Raw genomic sequence first — 20,443 nt, 5'->3', positions numbered from 1 at the left:
CAGTTGCTGTGCTAAGGAGACCCACACATCAGTTGTTGGGTTGACTGGCGGCAGCAGCGCTCCCACGGTCCGGCACGCTAAGCTCAGGCCGCACACAGCCAGCAGGTATCCCATCGCGGAACTTCCTCTGTAGAAACACAAGCATCACCTCTCCCCCAGGTTAACAATCCATGCGGTCCTGACCAATGCCTGGTATGAGGGTCTTTCCCGCGTACTAAGACACCTTGGTGCTTTTGCTGCTTGTCACCAGTTGACACAAAATATCGTACAATGGGAGGCCCCGCATGGTCGACAGAGATTTTCAAAAACTTCAAAATATAGCATGCTTTCTCGGAACGTGCCTCTGGGTCATTCCCCTCATTCCCCTTCTCTGTTTTTCAAGCAGGCGTTTAAGAGTATCATTCATGCATTCAACGATGGCTTGGCCCGCAGGGGAATGGGGAATACCAAATTGCTGGGGATCCCCCACCGGCATTGTAATGAGTTCCATCTGTTGTAACACCAGCGTTGGAAAGCTTGAAGGCCTCTGCCATTAACTCCAAAACTGGGCACGGGGATACCCTTTGGACAGGCTGGACAGGCTGCCACAATGCTGCGTGCAGCAGCCTGAGAGAGACTCTTTTGGCCAAACTGTTGATACAAGAATCGCCAATTCTGATGATAAAATTGGTGGGCTAACACGACCTGCAGGTGGGCCTCAGGAACAGGCACCGACAGAGCCACAGAAACTGGAGCATCAGCTCCAGCGTTGCCATCGATTGCAGAACCGCGTAGGGAAGTGTGGCCGTAACATGCATAACGTAGAATGGAGAAGGGTGTTTCCAAGTCCCTTCCCGAACTACAGTCAAAATTGCCAAAAAGCTTAGGATGGTTGATATGGCCATGGACAGCCATCTCCAACTGGGAAAGGAGGGCTGCCACACAGGCTGAATCAGTAATGAGATTAACAGGGCCTGGGAAATAAAGAAATGCCAAGGCCGCAGCCCGCAACGCCATCACTTGCGATGATCCTTCCTGATGCACAATTTGGGAAGGCCATTGCCCATTTTTTTTCCAAGCCACTGCGGCTTTTCCCACTTTTCCAGACCCATCTGTAAATACCGTATCACCTTTGATTGGTCGTCTCCAACTCAGTTGCCGTGGCTGCAAAGTTAGATCTACAGTCATTGTCCAAAGTGGATGAGGTGGATGATGGTACTGAACTTGCCCTTGAAAATTGCCAAGAGCCACTTGAAGGGCAGTAGAGTCTGACAGCGCCCATTCAGCGCCAAATTGTTGTACAGGGGCTATCACAACATGTGGAACACCTCCAGTCCACTCTAAATATCTTTGGGGGATTTTTATGATCAATTCGGTAACAAGTTCGTACCATCAAACCAGCAGACTTCATAGACTGCAAAGGCAAAGTGATCCCAGCTTCTGCCTCCAATCCTGCTTGGAACCCCTCCTATTGCCTCCCCTCCCTACCCTCACCCCCCGGCCCCACCCCCCCTGCCCCACCCCACCCCACCCCCCGACACCACCACGCCCAGCACCCGGAACCAGGCACTCTGTGACATCAGTCCCACGTCCAAGGGAACCCCGGGCAACGGGAATCCTGCGGGCAGTCCGTCGGCAGCCGTACTGGTGGCGACAAGGCCTCGTCCTTGCAGCTGCCACATGTCGCTGGCAGCGATGGATTTTCTGCGTCTCCTCCTTGTCCTGCTGGCCGTGTGCTGTCCTGTGCACGGCACATGGGACAGCTGTGGGTAAGTGGCCCGAGGCTCTGGGCGGGAGCTTGGGCAAGCCTTGTGGGCTTCACTGGAGGGGGCCTGCTTGTCCCCCGTGGCCACCCCCCAGGTTCCTGAAAGCCATGTGGGAGGCTCAGTGCCTTGGCAGCAGCCAGGCCGCCGGCACAACTCGTCTGCGGGCTGAAGCAGAAAGCGGGGCGAGGGGAGCGGGTTTTGGCCCCACGGGTTTCCTCGGCCCTTCTGGCCATGCCTTGTGGGGAGGGAAGACGGCTGGCCTTCAGCCGCAACGGCGCAAGCCATCCAGCAGCACAGTAAGGAGTTTCTGGTTACAGAGGGAGCTGCGGGCTTCGTCCCATGGCTTTTCACTACGGCATGTCACGCGTCGTGGGTGGCACAGATGCCCTGCCAGGGGCCTGGCCCTGGATCGTCAGCATCCAGGCTCTCGTGGAAGGAGGCACGGTGCACATCTGCGGGGGCTCCCTCATCAGCCCACAGTGGGTCCTCACCGCAGCCCACTGCTTCATCGAGGTCAGGTAAGGAGGACCAGGGGTCGGGGCTAGCCCCACAACACTAGCAGGTGCCCTGAGCGCAGCGGCACGTGCTCCTGCCGTCCCGTTGCCCTGCAGCACGCCCAGTGCCTGGGCACTCCGGAGCCCCGCCGAGAGGCTGCTCAGGAGAAGGCTGGGCTCGTGCCACTGCTTCCCAGCAGCCTCCCGCTCGCCACTGCTTGAGCCCAAGGCACGCGAGGGCAGTCGCAGCCTCCCTAGCGCTGCTTGCCTCTCTCCCTCGTCGAGCAGAAGGCAGGGCAAGTGCCGGGCTGCTGCGGCACGTGGCTGCGCTCCCTCTGAGCCCTCTCTCCATCTGCCTTCCAGGGACATCACCGTCTTGCGCGTGGTGCTCGGTGTCACCCAGCTGACTCAGCTGGGCCCTGAGGCTCAGGTGCGCGCCGTCAGGCGGCTGCTGGTTCACCAGCACTACTGGAACGTCACGCAGCGGAATGACATTGCCTTGCTGGAGCTGGACCAGCCTGTCCAGTGCAACAGCTACGTACAGCTTGCCTGTGTGCCCGACGCCTCGCTGAGAGTCTCAGAGCTGACAGCCTGCTACATCAGTGGCTGGGGTGCCAGGAAAGCAAGAGGTGAGTGGCCCAAACGCAGCGGCGGTGCCAGTGCAAGCTTGGCCAGCTTGGGGAAGCAGGATGCGCTTCCTGATGGCAGAGGCGAAAGCCAGAGTCAGGCTGTGGGGGCGTATGCCTCTCTCTTCCAGAGAGGGGCCCGAGCCATTGACCCAGAGCAAGGCAGAAAGGCAAGAGCGGTCCAGCGCCTGTCGGCATGCACAGCCGAGCCCCGGGGGAGGGCTTCAGCCAGACGGGGGAGGAGAAGTGGCAATGAGCTGCTGGGTGTTCATTCCTTTCTGTGCTCTTCACAGCTGGAGGATCGGCATACGCGCTGCAGGAGGCCCAGGTCCACCTCATTGATGCCAGGGTCTGTAACAGCAGCGGCTGGTACAGGGGGGCCATCCACACCCACAACATCTGTGCCGGCTATCCGCAGGGCGGCATCGACACCTGCCAGGTAGGAGCGTGCTACAAGCCAAGCCCCGGCAGCACAGGCAGCCCCGCCACAACCGCCCAAACGTGCGCCATCACGGCCTTTTGCTGGCCACTCACACTCCCATGGCTGGGTCCCCACCGCTGAGGGCCTTACCCGCCCTTCCCCATGGGCAGGCCCTTGCCCAGGGCCTGCCCGCCTTGTCCCACAGGCCTGGCACGCTGCCCAGAAGGCCCACCCGGTGCCCTTGGCAGCCCACAGCTCCACCATCCCAGCCCTCTGACACACCTTCACCACCACCGTGAAGAGCGGTGAGAGCGAGCCCTGCCTTACAGGCCCACCGCCCCCTGCCAGGCAAGCTTCTGCAGAGCTTGGCTGGCCACTGAATGCAGCTCTGGCAGGTGCCGTGAGAGAGAAGGAGCCAGCCACCGGGCTGACGGTGGCCACCCAACAACCCCTTCATCCTCTCTCCTGTGCTGCAGGGGGACAGCGGTGGGCCTCTCGTGTGCCAAGACAAGAGCGCCGACTACTTCTGGCTTGTTGGCGTGACCAGCTGGGGGACGGGCTGTGCGAGAGCAAGGAAGCCCGGAGTCTACACCTCCACCCAGCACTTCTACGACTGGATCCTGGTGCAGATGGGCCTGCGCCCAGCAGTAACCACTACTGCAAGGCCACAGCCAGTCTTCACCTACACCCCCGTTCAGAGGCCAAGGCCATGGCCAAGGCCAAGGCCAAGAGAATCGAACCGGTTTCCACCCTGCCCGTTTCCAGTCCAGAAGCTGCTGGACTTCTTTACTCGGCTGCAGGAGCTCCTGCAGTACCTAAGGGCGAAATAGCTTGGAGCAGCACCATGAGGAGCATCCAGGGCAGGCTGCAGCGCACGACGACCGTTTCCTGCTGGGGCAATTCCTGCTGATGAAAGGCAGCCTCAGTGACAAAGGCCTGCTCTGTCCTGCCCGCGCTGCTCACAACGGCAGAACTCAGCAGGCTGCCTTCTTGCAATAAAGTGTTTCCCTTGGCATGGCTAACCATGCGCCAGTGCACTGCAGTCTCCTGTGTGAGGCAAGGACTTCCAGAGCCGGCACCTGCCGAAGGAGGCAGGCTGCCAAGTCGGGCACAAAGGGTCACCGCAAAGGGCTGAAGCTCTGCCTGCTCCGAGAGAAGCATGAGGGAACAGTGGAAGGAAGGCAGGCACGTCATAGGAGGGCTCAGGGCCTTGGGGGTGGCAGTTGGAAGCAGAGAATGCCTTGGGCTGGCTCCTGCTGGCATCCCTGTGGGCTTCTGTACGAGGCGCAAGCCAGCTTGAAAGTGGCCTCTCAGGGCCAGCTGGGCTTCAGGGGAAATCCACGAGCTGGGGCCTTTGCTCATGCCACGGAGTTCCTGGGCTTCCCCAGCCTGCTCTGCTTTCACAGCTGCACCATGTTTCCAAGCCCAAGCCTACGGCTGCAGTGGCTGCAGGGAGCGCCATGAGCTTTGAGTGGGAGCAAAGAGGCTGCTGCTGCTGCTGCTCCCCGGCTGCCTCCTGGCTGTAGTATCGGCCACGCTAGAGGAGCAACCGGAGGCCTGGGGCATACCAGACACCTATGGAGGGGTGCAGCGGGGACTCGAGTGGAATGGTCGAGACTAGGGGACCGGGCCCCGAGTCCGGTGGGCTTTTTTTGAGGGCTTGAGGCTCTGCAGAGGGGTCTGGGGTGCAAGGAAGGCCTCAGAAGGGGGCCTGAGTGGACTAGAGAGAGCCTAAGGCAGCCTCCGGGTAGGCAGGGGAAAGGGTGCCCAGTGCCAGGTGGCCTCCACAGCCACCAGGGACCTGGGCACAGGCACTGTCACGTGGGGAGGCAGGGAGCGTGGCATGGGCTTGTTGTGCTCATCATCTCCTTGCCCCTTTGCAGTGCCTTGATCTTGCAGCTAGTCCAGGCACTGCCCCCCACCAGCACAGGGACCCTTGCACAGCACTCCAGCTTAAGATCACTGGCACCGGCTGCCCAGAGAGGCCTCTGGAAACATTCCAGCACCACCTGCACAGGATGTTGTGCAACCTGCTCTAGCACAGCCTGCTTTTGCAGGGCGCTGGACTGCATAATCTCCAGAGGTTCCCTCCAACAACGACCATTGTGTGATTCTGGGACTCGCGGCACTTTGGCTGAGGAAGAAGAGGTCAGGACCCTCAGGCCACCCGACACCTGACTGCCTTCCCAGTGCCTGTCCAAGAAACCTGCCAGTCCTCACTAACGGAAGTTGGGCCTGCACACGTGGGCTTGCACATGTGCATGAGCACTGCAGGGCAACAGCCTTCTCTCTCTCTTCCCCGTCCTCTACCGCAGGGCGAGCGCAGACGTTCTGCCAAGGGAGCACCAGTCTGCACAGGCCCCGCTGCTGTCGCTGTCATGCAGCGGCTCTTCTACCCCGCGCTCCCTCTACTGTGTCCCACACCACTGGCCTGGTGTGATGGCAGAGCCAGTGGCACTCCCCTGTTGACGCAGAAGGCTCGCACACAACTGATACGACCAGTGTGATCAAGTTGGTGCCACTTTATTAAGGGATACACAGCAATTTATACTCTACAGATGCTATTAACAGACGCACAGCCATTTATACCCCCAGCTAAAAATACACACTCTACGCAGGCTTTGGTATGGAAAAGGTGATAGGTTAAAACGACTCGTTCACACGCTTCCACCTCCCCTAGGATTGGTCCCAGTGTGGTGCCCACACGCTGCTCCCCCCTTGTGCAGGCATCCGGTTTTTCCTCACCTTTCTGTCCAGCTCTCTTATCTCTCTGCGAGTACACAGTCTCTTTGTCTCTCTTGGCCTTGCATATGTCCTTCACAACACCTGCAGCTTGTTACAGCTGCGGCCTGCTCGGCCTGCTAGTACAACAAAGTTACGTGGCCTGCATTGCTCATAATATGTCCGTTGTCTTCAGGCCACTCCACAAATCCCCCTTTTTGTTTTCGAGCGATCCAGACCCCTTTTATCAATCTGTTCATCATTCTCATAAAGCAATTCCACACGCAGCCCATTATCATTGTAAAGAGATTACAGTGGCAAATAACATCGTTATCCCCTGCAGAAACAAGTCTTTTAACCCTCCGGGAATTCCTAAACCCTGTAGCCAGTCCGTTAACCCGTTCTCAACCTTTATGGCCTGTACGTTTTTTCTCAACTCTGCGAGCTGCTTATGAATGGAGTTTGAGCGATCAGTCAAATTCATACAACACGTTCCTTAGCGCTCTTCACTCTAGGCTACTCTCTACTGTTCGTGCCTTTTCCTTATCTTCTAGAGGTGAGATCACATTCCTCCTTTGTTTCTGTTGCATCCTAGTTTCTTCTCATACTCCCTCAAAGTTATGAACTCTTTGCTGCAGGATCTCAGCTGCACATCGCCAAAGCAAGGCCACAACTGCACATTATCCCACTGTCTCTGTTCCGTACGATTCTACAATTACCGGGGCCCCCCTCCCCCCCCCCCCCCCTTTTTTATTTTTTTTGGAACAGCTAGTACCAGGTTTTCCATGTTCTGCAGGGCCCTTGCAAACATGACGGCAACCAAGGCAATAGCAAACAAACGATACCGCCAATTGAGTGAATGGATGCCAAAAAGGCTGACATGTTCTCAGGTTTTGATAACATGTTGCTGCAATGGGGCGCCTAAAATCCACGCAGCATGTACCATCCAAATCCTCACAGCCATGTCCTTGAGCCAACAACAAAAAGCCAATACTTGCTCTGTTTTGTATGTACTAGTGGCCAATTTGACTCACGTTCTTAACTGCCTAACAAACAAGGTGACTTAACTCTTGAATGCTTTCCCTGCTGTTACTCCGCATAAGAGAAGAACCACTGCAATATGTTCCCGTCAGTTCCATAAATCAACTACATCATTACCTGCTTCATCCAAAGCTATATTGCCTTTAAGGGCATTATGCTTATCAGCATGTTCACGTGTTGATTTATGTGGGTGTCATGGTCCCATCATAGCCTCCTACTACATTAGCATCTACGTAAAGACAACTATCGACATTCAAAGTGCAAACAATATCAGCTCCTTTTGGATTAACATCATACAGAGGTAATCACTTATCCCCGATATCAAGGCTTTCAGTAAGATTCTTCGTTCCCCACATACATTCACTTGTTTGCAACCATGTTGGCAAGTCAGGAAGGGCACACCAAGCCAGGATGTGCTCAGTTGCTGTGCTAAGGAGACCCACACATCAGTTGTTGGGTTGACTGGCGGCAGCAGCGCTCCCACGGTCCGGCACGCTAAGCTCAGGCCGCACACAGCCAGCAGGTATCCCATCGCGGAACTTCCTCTGTAGAAACACAAGCATCACCTCTCCCCCAGGTTAACAATCCATGCGGTCCTGACCAATGCCTGGTATGAGGGTCTTTCCCGCGTACTAAGACACCTTGGTGCTTTTGCTGCTTGTCACCAGTTGACACAAAATATCGTACAATGGGAGGCCCCGCATGGTCGACAGAGATTTTCAAAAACTTCAAAATATAGCATGCTTTCTCGGAATGTGCCTCTGGGTCATTCCCCTCATTCCCCTTCTCTGTTTTTCAAGCAGGCGTTTAAGAGTATCATTCATGCATTCAACGATGGCTTGGCCCGCAGGGGAATGGGGAATACCAAATTGCTGGGGATCCCCCACCGGCATTGTAATGAGTTCCATCTGTTGTAACACCAGCGTTGGAAAGCTTGAAGGCCTCTGCCATTAACTCCAAAACTGGGCACGGGGATACCCTTTGGACAGGCTGGACAGGCTGCCACAATGCTGCGTGCAGCAGCCTGAGAGAGACTCTTTTGGCCAAACTGTTGATACAAGAATCGCCAATTCTGATGATAAAATTGGTGGGCTAACACGACCTGCAGGTGGGCCTCAGGATCAGGCACCGACAGAGCCACAGAAACTGGAGCATCAGCTCCAGCGTTGCCATCGATTGCAGAACCGCGTAGGGAAGTGTGGCCGTAACATGCATAACGTAGAATGGAGAAGGGCGTTTCCAAGTCCCTTCCCGAACTACAGTCAAAATTGCCAAAAAGCTTAGGATGGTTGATATGGCCATGGACAGCCATCTCCAACTGGGAAAGGAGGGCTGCCACACAGGCTGAATCAGTCATGAGATTAACAGGGCCTGGGAAATAAAGAAATGCCAAGGCCGCAGCCCGCAACGCCATCACTTGCGATGATCCTTCCTGATGCACAATTTGGGAAGGCCATTGCCCATTTTTTTTCCAAGCCACTGCGGCTTTTCCCACTTTTCCAGACCCATCTGTAAATACCGTATCACCTTTGATTGGTCGTCTCCAACTCAGTTGCCGTGGCTGCAAAGTTAGATCTACAGTCATTGTCCAAAGTGGATGAGGTGGATGATGGTACTGAACTTGCCCTTGAAAATTGCCAAGAGCCACTTGAAGGGCAGTAGAGTCTGACAGCGCCCATTCAGCGCCAAATTGTTGTACAGGGGCTATCACAACATGTGGAACACCTCCAGTCCACTCTAAATATCTTTGGGGGATTTTTATGATCAATTCGGTAACAAGTTTGTACCATCAAACCAGCAGACTTCATAGACTGCAAAGGCAAAGTGATCCCAGCTTCTGCCTCCAATCCTGCTTGGAACCCCTCCTATTGCCTCCCCTCCCTACCCTCACCCCCCCGCCCCACCCCCCCTGCCCCACCCCACCCCACCCCCCGACACCACCACGCCCAGCACCCGGAACCAGGCACTCTGTGACATCAGTCCCACGTCCAAGGGAACCCCGGGCAACGGGAATCCTGCGGGCAGTCCGTCGGCAGCCGTACTGGTGGCGACAAGGCCTCGTCCTTGCAGCTGCCACATGTCGCTGGCAGCGATGGATTTTCTGCGTCTCCTCCTTGTCCTGCTGGCCGTGTGCTGTCCTGTGCACGGCACATGGGACAGCTGTGGGTAAGTGGCCCGAGGCTCTGGGCGGGAGCTTGGGCAAGCCTTGTGGGCTTCACTGGAGGGGGCCTGCTTGTCCCCCGTGGCCACCCCCCAGGTTCCTGAAAGCCATGTGGGAGGCTCAGTGCCTTGGCAGCAGCCAGGCCGCCGGCACAACTCGTCTGCGGGCTGAAGCAGAAAGCGGGGCGAGGGGAGCGGGTTTTGGCCCCACGGGTTTCCTCGGCCCTTCTGGCCATGCCTTGTGGGGAGGGAAGACGGCTGGCCTTCAGCCGCAACGGCGCAAGCCATCCAGCAGCACAGTAAGGAGTTTCTGGTTACAGAGGGAGCTGCGGGCTTCGTCCCATGGCTTTTCACTACGGCATGTCACGCGTCGTGGGTGGCACAGATGCCCTGCCAGGGGCCTGGCCCTGGATCGTCAGCATCCAGGCTCTCGTGGAAGGAGGCACGGTGCACATCTGCGGGGGCTCCCTCATCAGCCCACAGTGGGTCCTCACCGCAGCCCACTGCTTCATCGAGGTCAGGTAAGGAGGACCAGGGGTCGGGGCTAGCCCCACAACACTAGCAGGTGCCCTGAGCGCAGCGGCACGTGCTCCTGCCGTCCCGTTGCCCTGCAGCACGCCCAGTGCCTGGGCACTCCGGAGCCCCGCCGAGAGGCTGCTCAGGAGAAGGCTGGGCTCGTGCCACTGCTTCCCAGCAGCCTCCCGCTCGCCACTGCTTGAGCCCAAGGCACGCGAGGGCAGTCGCAGCCTCCCTAGCGCTGCTTGCCTCTCTCCCTCGTCGAGCAGAAGGCAGGGCAAGTGCCGGGCTGCTGCGGCACGTGGCTGCGCTCCCTCTGAGCCCTCTCTCCATCTGCCTTCCAGGGACATCACCGTCTTGCGCGTGGTGCTCGGTGTCACCCAGCTGACTCAGCTGGGCCCTGAGGCTCAGGTGCGCGCCGTCAGGCGGCTGCTGGTTCACCAGCACTACTGGAACGTCACGCAGCGGAATGACATTGCCTTGCTGGAGCTGGACCAGCCTGTCCAGTGCAACAGCTACGTACAGCTTGCCTGTGTGCCCGACGCCTCGCTGAGAGTCTCAGAGCTGACAGCCTGCTACATCAGTGGCTGGGGTGCCAGGAAAGCAAGAGGTGAGTGGCCCAAACGCAGCGGCGGTGCCAGTGCAAGCTTGGCCAGCTTGGGGAAGCAGGATGCGCTTCCTGATGGCAGAGGCGAAAGCCAGAGTCAGGCTGTGGGGGCGTATGCCTCTCTCTTCCAGAGAGGGGCCCGAGCCATTGACCCAGAGCAAGGCAGAAAGGCAAGAGCGGTCCAGCGCCTGTCGGCATGCACAGCCGAGCCCCGGGGGAGGGCTTCAGCCAGACGGGGGAGGAGAAGTGGCAATGAGCTGCTGGGTGTTCATTCCTTTCTGTGCTCTTCACAGCTGGAGGATCGGCATACGCGCTGCAGGAGGCCCAGGTCCACCTCATTGATGCCAGGGTCTGTAACAGCAGCGGCTGGTACAGGGGGGCCATCCACACCCACAACATCTGTGCCGGCTATCCGCAGGGCGGCATCGACACCTGCCAGGTAGGAGCGTGCTACAAGCCAAGCCCCGGCAGCACAGGCAGCCCCGCCACAACCGCCCAAACGTGCGCCATCACGGCCTTTTGCTGGCCACTCACACTCCCATGGCTGGGTCCCCACCGCTGAGGGCCTTACCCGCCCTTCCCCATGGGCAGGCCCTTGCCCAGGGCCTGCCCGCCTTGTCCCACAGGCCTGGCACGCTGCCCAGAAGGCCCACCCGGTGCCCTTGGCAGCCCACAGCTCCACCATCCCAGCCCTCTGACACACCTTCACCACCACCGTGAAGAGCGGTGAGAGCGAGCCCTGCCTTACAGGCCCACCGCCCCCTGCCAGGCAAGCTTCTGCAGAGCTTGGCTGGCCACTGAATGCAGCTCTGGCAGGTGCCGTGAGAGAGAAGGAGCCAGCCACCGGGCTGACGGTGGCCACCCAACAACCCCTTCATCCTCTCTCCTGTGCTGCAGGGGGACAGCGGTGGGCCTCTCGTGTGCCAAGACAAGAGCGCCGACTACTTCTGGCTTGTTGGCGTGACCAGCTGGGGGACGGGCTGTGCGAGAGCAAGGAAGCCCGGAGTCTACACCTCCACCCAGCACTTCTACGACTGGATCCTGGTGCAGATGGGCCTGCGCCCAGCAGTAACCACTACTGCAAGGCCACAGCCAGTCTTCACCTACACCCCCGTTCAGAGGCCAAGGCCATGGCCAAGGCCAAGGCCAAGAGAATCGAACCGGTTTCCACCCTGCCCGTTTCCAGTCCAGAAGCTGCTGGACTTCTTTACTCGGCTGCAGGAGCTCCTGCAGTACCTAAGGGCGAAATAGCTTGGAGCAGCACCATGAGGAGCATCCAGGGCAGGCTGCAGCGCACGACGACCGTTTCCTGCTGGGGCAATTCCTGCTGATGAAAGGCAGCCTCAGTGACAAAGGCCTGCTCTGTCCTGCCCGCGCTGCTCACAACGGCAGAACTCAGCAGGCTGCCTTCTTGCAATAAAGTGTTTCCCTTGGCATGGCTAACCATGCGCCAGTGCACTGCAGTCTCCTGTGTGAGGCAAGGACTTCCAGAGCCGGCACCTGCCGAAGGAGGCAGGCTGCCAAGTCGGGCACAAAGGGTCACCGCAAAGGGCTGAAGCTCTGCCTGCTCCGAGAGAAGCATGAGGGAACAGTGGAAGGAAGGCAGGCACGTCATAGGAGGGCTCAGGGCCTTGGGGGTGGCAGTTGGAAGCAGAGAATGCCTTGGGCTGGCTCCTGCTGGCATCCCTGTGGGCTTCTGTACGAGGCGCAAGCCAGCTTGAAAGTGGCCTCTCAGGGCCAGCTGGGCTTCAGGGGAAATCCACGAGCTGGGGCCTTTGCTCATGCCACGGAGTTCCTGGGCTTCCCCAGCCTGCTCTGCTTTCACAGCTGCACCATGTTTCCAAGCCCAAGCCTACGGCTGCAGTGGCTGCAGGGAGCGCCATGAGCTTTGAGTGGGAGCAAAGAGGCTGCTGCTGCTGCTGCTCCCCGGCTGCCTCCTGGCTGTAGTATCGGCCACGCTAGAGGAGCAACCGGAGGCCTGGGGCATACCAGACACCTATGGAGGGGTGCAGCGGGGACTCGAGTGGAATGGTCGAGACTAGGGGACCGGGCCCCCAGTCCGGTGGGCTTTTTTTGAGGGCTTGAGGCTCTGCAGAGGGGTCTGGGGTGCAAGGAAGGCCTCAGAAGGGGGCCTGAGTGGACTAGAGAGAGCCTAAGGCAGCCTCCGGGTAGGCAGGGGAAAGGGTGCCCAGTGCCAGGTGGCCTCCACAGCCACCAGGGACCTGGGCACAGGCACTGTCACGTGGGGAGGCAGGGAGCGTGGCATGGGCTTGTTGTGCTCATCATCTCCTTGCCCCTTTGCAGTGCCTTGATCTTGCAGCTAGTCCAGGCACTGCCCCCCACCAGCACAGGGACCCTTGCACAGCACTCCAGCTTAAGATCACTGGCACCGGCTGCCCAGAGAGGCCTCTGGAAACATTCCAGCACCACCTGCACAGGATGTTGTGCAACCTGCTCTAGCACAGCCTGCTTTTGCAGGGCGCTGGACTGCATAATCTCCAGAGGTTCCCTCCAACAACGACCATTGTGTGATGCTGGGACTCGCGGCACTTTGGCTGAGGAAGAAGAGGTCAGGACCCTCAGGCCACCCGACACCTGACTGCCTTCCCAGTGCCTGTCCAAGAAACCTGCCAGTCCTCACTAACGGAAGTTGGGCCTGCACACGTGGGCTTGCACATGTGCATGAGCACTGCAGGGCAACAGCCTTCTCTCTCTCTTCCCCGTCCTCTACCGCAGGGCGAGCGCAGACGTTCTGCCAAGGGAGCACCAGTCTGCACAGGCCCCGCTGCTGTCGCTGTCATGCAGCGGCTCTTCTACCCCGCGCTCCCTCTACTGTGTCCCACACCACTGGCCTGGTGTGATGGCAGAGCCAGTGGCACTCCCCTGTTGACGCAGAAGGCTCGCACACAACTGATACGACCAGTGTGATCAAGTTGGTGCCACTTTATTAAGGGATACACAGCAATTTATACTCTACAGATGCTATTAACAGACGCACAGCCATTTATACCCCCAGCTAAAAATACACACTCTACGCAGGCTTTGGTATGGAAAAGGTGATAGGTTAAAACGACTCGTTCACACGCTTCCACCTCCCCTAGGATTGGTCCCAGTGTGGTGCCCACACGCTGCTCCCCCCTTGTGCAGGCATCCGGTTTTTCCTCACCTTTCTGTCCAGCTCTCTTATCTCTCTGCGAGTACACAGTCTCTTTGTCTCTCTTGGCCTTGCATATGTCCTTCACAACACCTGCAGCTTGTTACAGCTGCGGCCTGCTCGGCCTGCTAGTACAACAAAGTTACGTGGCCTGCATTGCTCATAATATGTCCGTTGTCTTCAGGCCACTCCACAAATCCCCCTTTTTGTTTTCGAGCGATCCAGACCCCTTTTATCAATCTGTTCATCATTCTCATAAAGCAATTCCACACGCAGCCCATTATCATTGTAAAGAGATTACAGTGGCAAATAACATCGTTATCCCCTGCAGAAACAAGTCTTTTAACCCTCCGGGAATTCCTAAACCCTGTAGCCAGTCCGTTAACCCGTTCTCAACCTTTATGGCCTGTACGTTTTTTCTCAACTCTGCGAGCTGCTTATGAATGGAGTTTGAGCGATCAGTCAAATTCATACAACACGTTCCTTAGCGCTCTTCACTCTAGGCTACTCTCTACTGTTCGTGCCTTTTCCTTATCTTCTAGAGGTGAGATCACATTCCTCCTTTGTTTCTGTTGCATCCTAGTTTCTTCTCATACTCCCTCAAAGTTATGAACTCTTTGCTGCAGGATCTCAGCTGCACATCGCCAAAGCAAGGCCACAACTGCACATTATCCCACTGTCTCTGTTCCGTACGATTCTACAATTACCGGGGCCCCCCTCCCCCTCCCCCTCCCCCCCCCCCCCTTTTTTATTTTTTTTGGAACAGCTAGTACCAGGTTTTCCATGTTCTGCAGGGCCCTTGCAAACATGACGGCAACCAAGGCAATAGCAAACAAACGATACCGCCAATTGAGTGAATGGATGCCAAAAAGGCTGACATGTTCTCAGGTTTTGATAACATGTTGCTGCAATGGGGCGCCTAAAATCCACGCAGCATGTACCATCCAAATCCTCACAGCCATGTCCTTGAGCCAACAACAAAAAGCCAATACTTGCTCTGTTTTGTATGTACTAGTGGCCAATTTGACTCACGTTCTTAACTGCCTAACAAACAAGGTGACTTAACTCTTGAATGCTTTCCCTGCTGTTACTCCGCATAAGAGAAGAACCACTGCAATATGTTCCCGTCAGTTCCATAAATCAACTACATCATTACCTGCTTCATCCAAAGCTATATTGCCTTTAAGGGCATTATGCTTATCAGCATGTTCACGTGTTGATTTATGTGGGTGTCATGGTCCCATCATAGCCTCCTACTACATTAGCATCTACGTAAAGACAACTATCGACATTCAAAGTGCAAACAATATCAGCTCCTTTTGGATTAACATCATACAGAGGTAATCACTTATCCCCGATATCAAGGCTTTCAGTAAGATTCTTCGTTCCCCACATACATTCACTTGTTTGCAACCATGTTGGCAAGTCAGGAAGGGCACACCAAGCCAGGATGTGCTCAGTTGCTGTGCTAAGGAGACCCACACATCAGTTGTTGGGTTGACTGGCGGCAGCAGCGCTCCCACGGTCCGGCACGCTAAGCTCAGGCCGCACACAGCCAGCAGGTATCCCATCGCGGAACTTCCTCTGTAGAAACACAAGCATCACCTCTCCCCCAGGTTAACAATGCCGTTAATCCATGCGGTCCTGACCAATGCCTGGTATGAGGGTCTTTCCCGCGTACTAAGACACCTTGGTGCTTTTGCTGCTTGTCACCAGTTGACATGGTCGACAGAGATTTTCAAAAACTTCAAAATATAGCATGCTTTCTCGGAACGTGCCTCTGGGTCATTCCCCTCATTCCCCTTCTCTGTTTTTCAAGCAGGCGTTTAAGAGTATCATTCATGCATTCAACGATGGCTTGGCCCGCAGGGGAATGGGGAATACCAAATTGCTGGGGATCCCCCACCGGCATTGTAATGAGTTCCATCTGTTGTAACACCAGCGTTGGAAAGCTTGAAGGCCTCTGCCATTAACTCCAAAACTGGGCACGGGGATACCCTTTGGACAGGCTGGACAGGCTGCCACAATGCTGCGTGCAGCAGCCTGAGAGAGACTCTTTTGGCCAAACTGTTGATACAAGAATCGCCAATTCTGATGATAAAATTGGTGGGCTAACACGACCTGCAGGTGGGCCTCAGGAGCAGGCACCGACAGAGCCACAGAAACTGGAGCATCAGCTCCAGCGTTGCCATCGATTGCAGAACCGCGTAGGGAAGTGTGGCCGTAACATGCATAACGTAGAATGGAGAAGGGCGTTTCCAAGTCCCTTCCCGAACTACAGTCAAAATTGCCAAAAAGCTTAGGATGGTTGATATGGCCATGGACAGCCATCTCCAACTGGGAAAGGAGGGCTGCCACACAGGCTGAATCAGTCATGAGATTAACAGGGCCTGGGAAATAAAGAAATGCCAAGGCCGCAGCCCGCAACGCCATCACTTGCGATGATCCTTCCTGATGCACAATTTGGGAAGGCCATTGCCCATTTTTTTTCCAAGCCACTGCGGCTTTTCCCACTTTTCCAGACCCATCTGTAAATACCGTATCACCTTTGATTGGTCGTCTCCAACTCAGTTGCCGTGGCTGCAAAGTTAGATCTACAGTCATTGTCCAAAGTGGATGAGGTGGATGATGGTACTGAACTTGCCCTTGAAAATTGCCAAGAGCCACTTGAAGGGCAGTAGAGTCTGACAGCGCCCATTCAGCGCCAAATTGTTGTACAGGGGCTATCACAACATGTGGAACACCTCCAGTCCACTCTAAATATCTTTGGGGGATTTTTATGATCAATTCGGTAACAAGTTTGTACCATCAAACCAGCAGACTTCATAGACTGCAAAGGCAAAGTGATCCCAGCTTCTGCCTCCAATCCTGCTTGGAACCCCTCCTATTGCCTCCCCTCCCTACCCTCACCCCCCCGCCCCACCCCCCCTGCCCCACCCCACCCCACCCCCCGACACCACCACGCCCAGCACCCGGAACCAGGCACTCTGTGACATCAGTCCCACGTCCAAGGGAACCCCGGGCAACGGGAATCCTGCGGGCAGTCCGTCGGCAGCCGTACTGGTGGCGACAAGGCCTCGTCCTTGCAGCTGCCACATGTCGCTGGCAGCGATGGATTTTCTGCGTCTCCTCCTTGTCCTGCTGGCCGTGTGCTGTCCTGTGCACGGCACATGGGACAGCTGTGGGTAAGTGGCCCGAGGCTCTGGGCGGGAGCTTGGGCAAGCCTTGTGGGCTTCACTGGAGGGGGCCTGCTTGTCCCCCGTGGCCACCCCCCAGGTTCCTGAAAGCCATGTGGGAGGCTCAGTGCCTTGGCAGCAGCCAGGCCGCCGGCACAACTCGTCTGCGGGCTGAAGCAGAAAGCGGGGCGAGGGGAGCGGGTTTTGGCCCCACGGGTTTCCTCGGCCCTTCTGGCCATGCCTTGTGGGGAGGGAAGACGGCTGGCCTTCAGCCGCAACGGCGCAAGCCATCCAGCAGCACAGTAAGGAGTTTCTGGTTACAGAGGGAGCTGCGGGCTTCGTCCCATGGCTTTTCACTACGGCATGTCACGCGTCGTGGGTGGCACAGATGCCCTGCCAGGGGCCTGGCCCTGGATCGTCAGCATCCAGGCTCTCGTGGAAGGAGGCACGGTGCACATCTGCGGGGGCTCCCTCATCAGCCCACAGTGGGTCCTCACCGCAGCCCACTGCTTCATCGAGGTCAGGTAAGGAGGACCAGGGGTCGGGGCTAGCCCCACAACACTAGCAGGTGCCCTGAGCGCAGCGGCACGTGCTCCTGCCGTCCCGTTGCCCTGCAGCACGCCCAGTGCCTGGGCACTCCGGAGCCCCGCCGAGAGGCTGCTCAGGAGAAGGCTGGGCTCGTGCCACTGCTTCCCAGCAGCCTCCCGCTCGCCACTGCTTGAGCCCAAGGCACGCGAGGGCAGTCGCAGCCTCCCTAGCGCTGCTTGCCTCTCTCCCTCGTCGAGCAGAAGGCAGGGCAAGTGCCGGGCTGCTGCGGCACGTGGCTGCGCTCCCTCTGAGCCCTCTCTCCATCTGCCTTCCAGGGACATCACCGTCTTGCGCGTGGTGCTCGGTGTCACCCAGCTGACTCAGCTGGGCCCTGAGGCTCAGGTGCGCGCCGTCAGGCGGCTGCTGGTTCACCAGCACTACTGGAACGTCACGCAGCGGAATGACATTGCCTTGCTGGAGCTGGACCAGCCTGTCCAGTGCAACAGCTACGTACAGCTTGCCTGTGTGCCCGACGCCTCGCTGAGAGTCTCAGAGCTGACAGCCTGCTACATCAGTGGCTGGGGTGCCAGGAAAGCAAGAGGTGAGTGGCCCAAACGCAGCGGCGGTGCCAGTGCAAGCTTGGCCAGCTTGGGGAAGCAGGATGCGCTTCCTGATGGCAGAGGCGAAAGCCAGAGTCAGGCTGTGGGGGCGTATGCCTCTCTCTTCCAGAGAGGGGCCCGAGCCATTGACCCAGAGCAAGGCAGAAAGGCAAGAGCGGTCCAGCGCCTGTCGGCATGCACAGCCGAGCCCCGGGGGAGGGCTTCAGCCAGACGGGGGAGGAGAAGTGGCAATGAGCTGCTGGGTGTTCATTCCTTTCTGTGCTCTTCACAGCTGGAGGATCGGCATACGCGCTGCAGGAGGCCCAGGTCCACCTCATTGATGCCAGGGTCTGTAACAGCAGCGGCTGGTACAGGGGGGCCATCCACACCCACAACATCTGTGCCGGCTATCCGCAGGGCGGCATCGACACCTGCCAGGTAGGAGCGTGCTACAAGCCAAGCCCCGGCAGCACAGGCAGCCCCGCCACAACCGCCCAAACGTGCGCCATCACGGCCTTTTGCTGGCCACTCACACTCCCATGGCTGGGTCCCCACCGCTGAGGGCCTTACCCGCCCTTCCCCATGGGCAGGCCCTTGCCCAGGGCCTGCCCGCCTTGTCCCACAGGCCTGGCACGCTGCCCAGAAGGCCCACCCGGTGCCCTTGGCAGCCCACAGCTCCACCATCCCAGCCCTCTGACACACCTTCACCACCACCGTGAAGAGCGGTGAGAGCGAGCCCTGCCTTACAGGCCCACCGCCCCCTGCCAGGCAAGCTTCTGCAGAGCTTGGCTGGCCACTGAATGCAGCTCTGGCAGGTGCCGTGAGAGAGAAGGAGCCAGCCACCGGGCTGACGGTGGCCACCCAACAACCCCTTCATCCTCTCTCCTGTGCTGCAGGGGGACAGCGGTGGGCCTCTCGTGTGCCAAGACAAGAGCGCCGACTACTTCTGGCTTGTTGGCGTGACCAGCTGGGGGACGGGCTGTGCGAGAGCAAGGAAGCCCGGAGTCTACACCTCCACCCAGCACTTCTACGACTGGATCCTGGTGCAGATGGGCCTGCGCCCAGCAGTAACCACTACTGCAAGGCCACAGCCAGTCTTCACCTACACCCCCGTTCAGAGGCCAAGGCCATGGCCAAGGCCAAGGCCAAGAGAATCGAACCGGTTTCCACCCTGCCCGTTTCCAGTCCAGAAGCTGCTGGACTTCTTTACTCGGCTGCAGGAGCTCCTGCAGTACCTAAGGGCGAAATAGCTTGGAGCAGCACCATGAGGAGCATCCAGGGCAGGCTGCAGCGCACGACGACCGTTTCCTGCTGGGGCAATTCCTGCTGATGAAAGGCAGCCTCAGTGACAAAGGCCTGCTCTGTCCTGCCCGCGCTGCTCACAACGGCAGAACTCAGCAGGCTGCCTTCTTGCAATAAAGTGTTTCCCTTGGCATGGCTAACCATGCGCCAGTGCACTGCAGTCTCCTGTGTGAGGCAAGGACTTCCAGAGCCGGCACCTGCCGAAGGAGGCAGGCTGCCAAGTCGGGCACAAAGGGTCACCGCAAAGGGCTGAAGCTCTGCCTGCTCCGAGAGAAGCATGAGGGAACAGTGGAAGGAAGGCAGGCACGTCATAGGAGGGCTCAGGGCCTTGGGGGTGGCAGTTGGAAGCAGAGAATGCCTTGGGCTGGCTCCTGCTGGCATCCCTGTGGGCTTCTGTACGAGGCGCAAGCCAGCTTGAAAGTGGCCTCTCAGGGCCAGCTGGGCTTCAGGGGAAATCCACGAGCTGGGGCCTTTGCTCATGCCACGGAGTTCCTGGGCTTCCCCAGCCTGCTCTGCTTTCACAGCTGCACCATGTTTCCAAGCCCAAGCCTACGGCTGCAGTGGCTGCAGGGAGCGCCATGAGCTTTGAGTGGGAGCAAAGAGGCTGCTGCTGCTGCTGCTCCCCGGCTGCCTCCTGGCTGTAGTATCGGCCACGCTAGAGGAGCAACCGGAGGCCTGGGGCATACCAGACACCTATGGAGGGGTGCAGCGGGGACTCGAGTGGAATGGTCGAGACTAGGGGACCGGGCCCCCAGTCCGGTGGGCTTTTTTTGAGGGCTTGAGGCTCTGCAGAGGGGTCTGGGGTGCAAGGAAGGCCTCAGAAGGGGGCCTGAGTGGACTAGAGAGAGCCTAAGGCAGCCTCCGGGTAGGCAGGGGAAAGGGTGCCCAGTGCCAGGTGGCCTCCACAGCCACCAGGGACCTGGGCACAGGCACTGTCACGTGGGGAGGCAGGGAGCGTGGCATGGGCTTGTTGTGCTCATCATCTCCTTGCCCCTTTGCAGTGCCTTGATCTTGCAGCTAGTCCAGGCACTGCCCCCCACCAGCACAGGGACCCTTGCACAGCACTCCAGCTTAAGATCACTGGCACCGGCTGCCCAGAGAGGCCTCTGGAAACATTCCAGCACCACCTGCACAGGATGTTGTGCAACCTGCTCTAGCACAGCCTGCTTTTGCAGGGCGCTGGACTGCATAATCTCCAGAGGTTCCCTCCAACAACGACCATTGTGTGATGCTGGGACTCGCGGCACTTTGGCTGAGGAAGAAGAGGTCAGGACCCTCAGGCCACCCGACACCTGACTGCCTTCCCAGTGCCTGTCCAAGAAACCTGCCAGTCCTCACTAACGGAAGTTGGGC

The 20,443-nt window shown here is 58.0% G+C and overlaps 3 protein-coding genes across 3 annotated transcripts; all 3 read left to right on the top strand.

Moving 5' to 3' along the window:
• Nucleotides 1–270: 270 nt before the first annotated feature.
• LOC308057271 (acrosin-like) lies at nt 271–4,797 on the top strand (the record flags this gene model as incomplete). The annotated part of the gene is made up of 3 exons (XM_080411418.1): nt 271–277; nt 3,123–3,304; nt 3,763–4,797. The coding sequence occupies 3 exons, from the start codon at nt 271–273 to the stop codon at nt 4,114–4,116; spliced, it is 543 nt and encodes a 180-aa protein (XP_080267544.1). The 3' UTR covers nt 4,117–4,797.
• A 96-nt stretch (nt 4,798–4,893) lies between these two features.
• LOC308057270 (acrosin-like) lies at nt 4,894–12,263 on the top strand (the record flags this gene model as incomplete). Its single annotated transcript, XM_080411417.1, has 3 exons — nt 4,894–4,927; nt 10,589–10,770; nt 11,229–12,263. The coding sequence occupies 3 exons, from the start codon at nt 4,894–4,896 to the stop codon at nt 11,580–11,582; spliced, it is 570 nt and encodes a 189-aa protein (XP_080267543.1). The 3' UTR covers nt 11,583–12,263.
• A 2,845-nt stretch (nt 12,264–15,108) lies between these two features.
• LOC308057269 (acrosin-like) lies at nt 15,109–19,719 on the top strand (the record flags this gene model as incomplete). The annotated part of the gene is made up of 3 exons (XM_080411416.1): nt 15,109–15,151; nt 18,045–18,226; nt 18,685–19,719. The coding sequence occupies 3 exons, from the start codon at nt 15,109–15,111 to the stop codon at nt 19,036–19,038; spliced, it is 579 nt and encodes a 192-aa protein (XP_080267542.1). The 3' UTR covers nt 19,039–19,719.
• Nucleotides 19,720–20,443: the final 724 nt, after the last annotated feature.

This window comes from Falco punctatus, assembly GCF_963210335.1.
Source record: "Falco punctatus genome assembly, contig: scaffold_181, whole genome shotgun sequence".
NCBI lineage: Eukaryota > Metazoa > Chordata > Aves > Falconiformes > Falconidae > Falco > Falco punctatus.
This window is presented reverse-complemented; position numbering and strand designations above follow the sequence as displayed.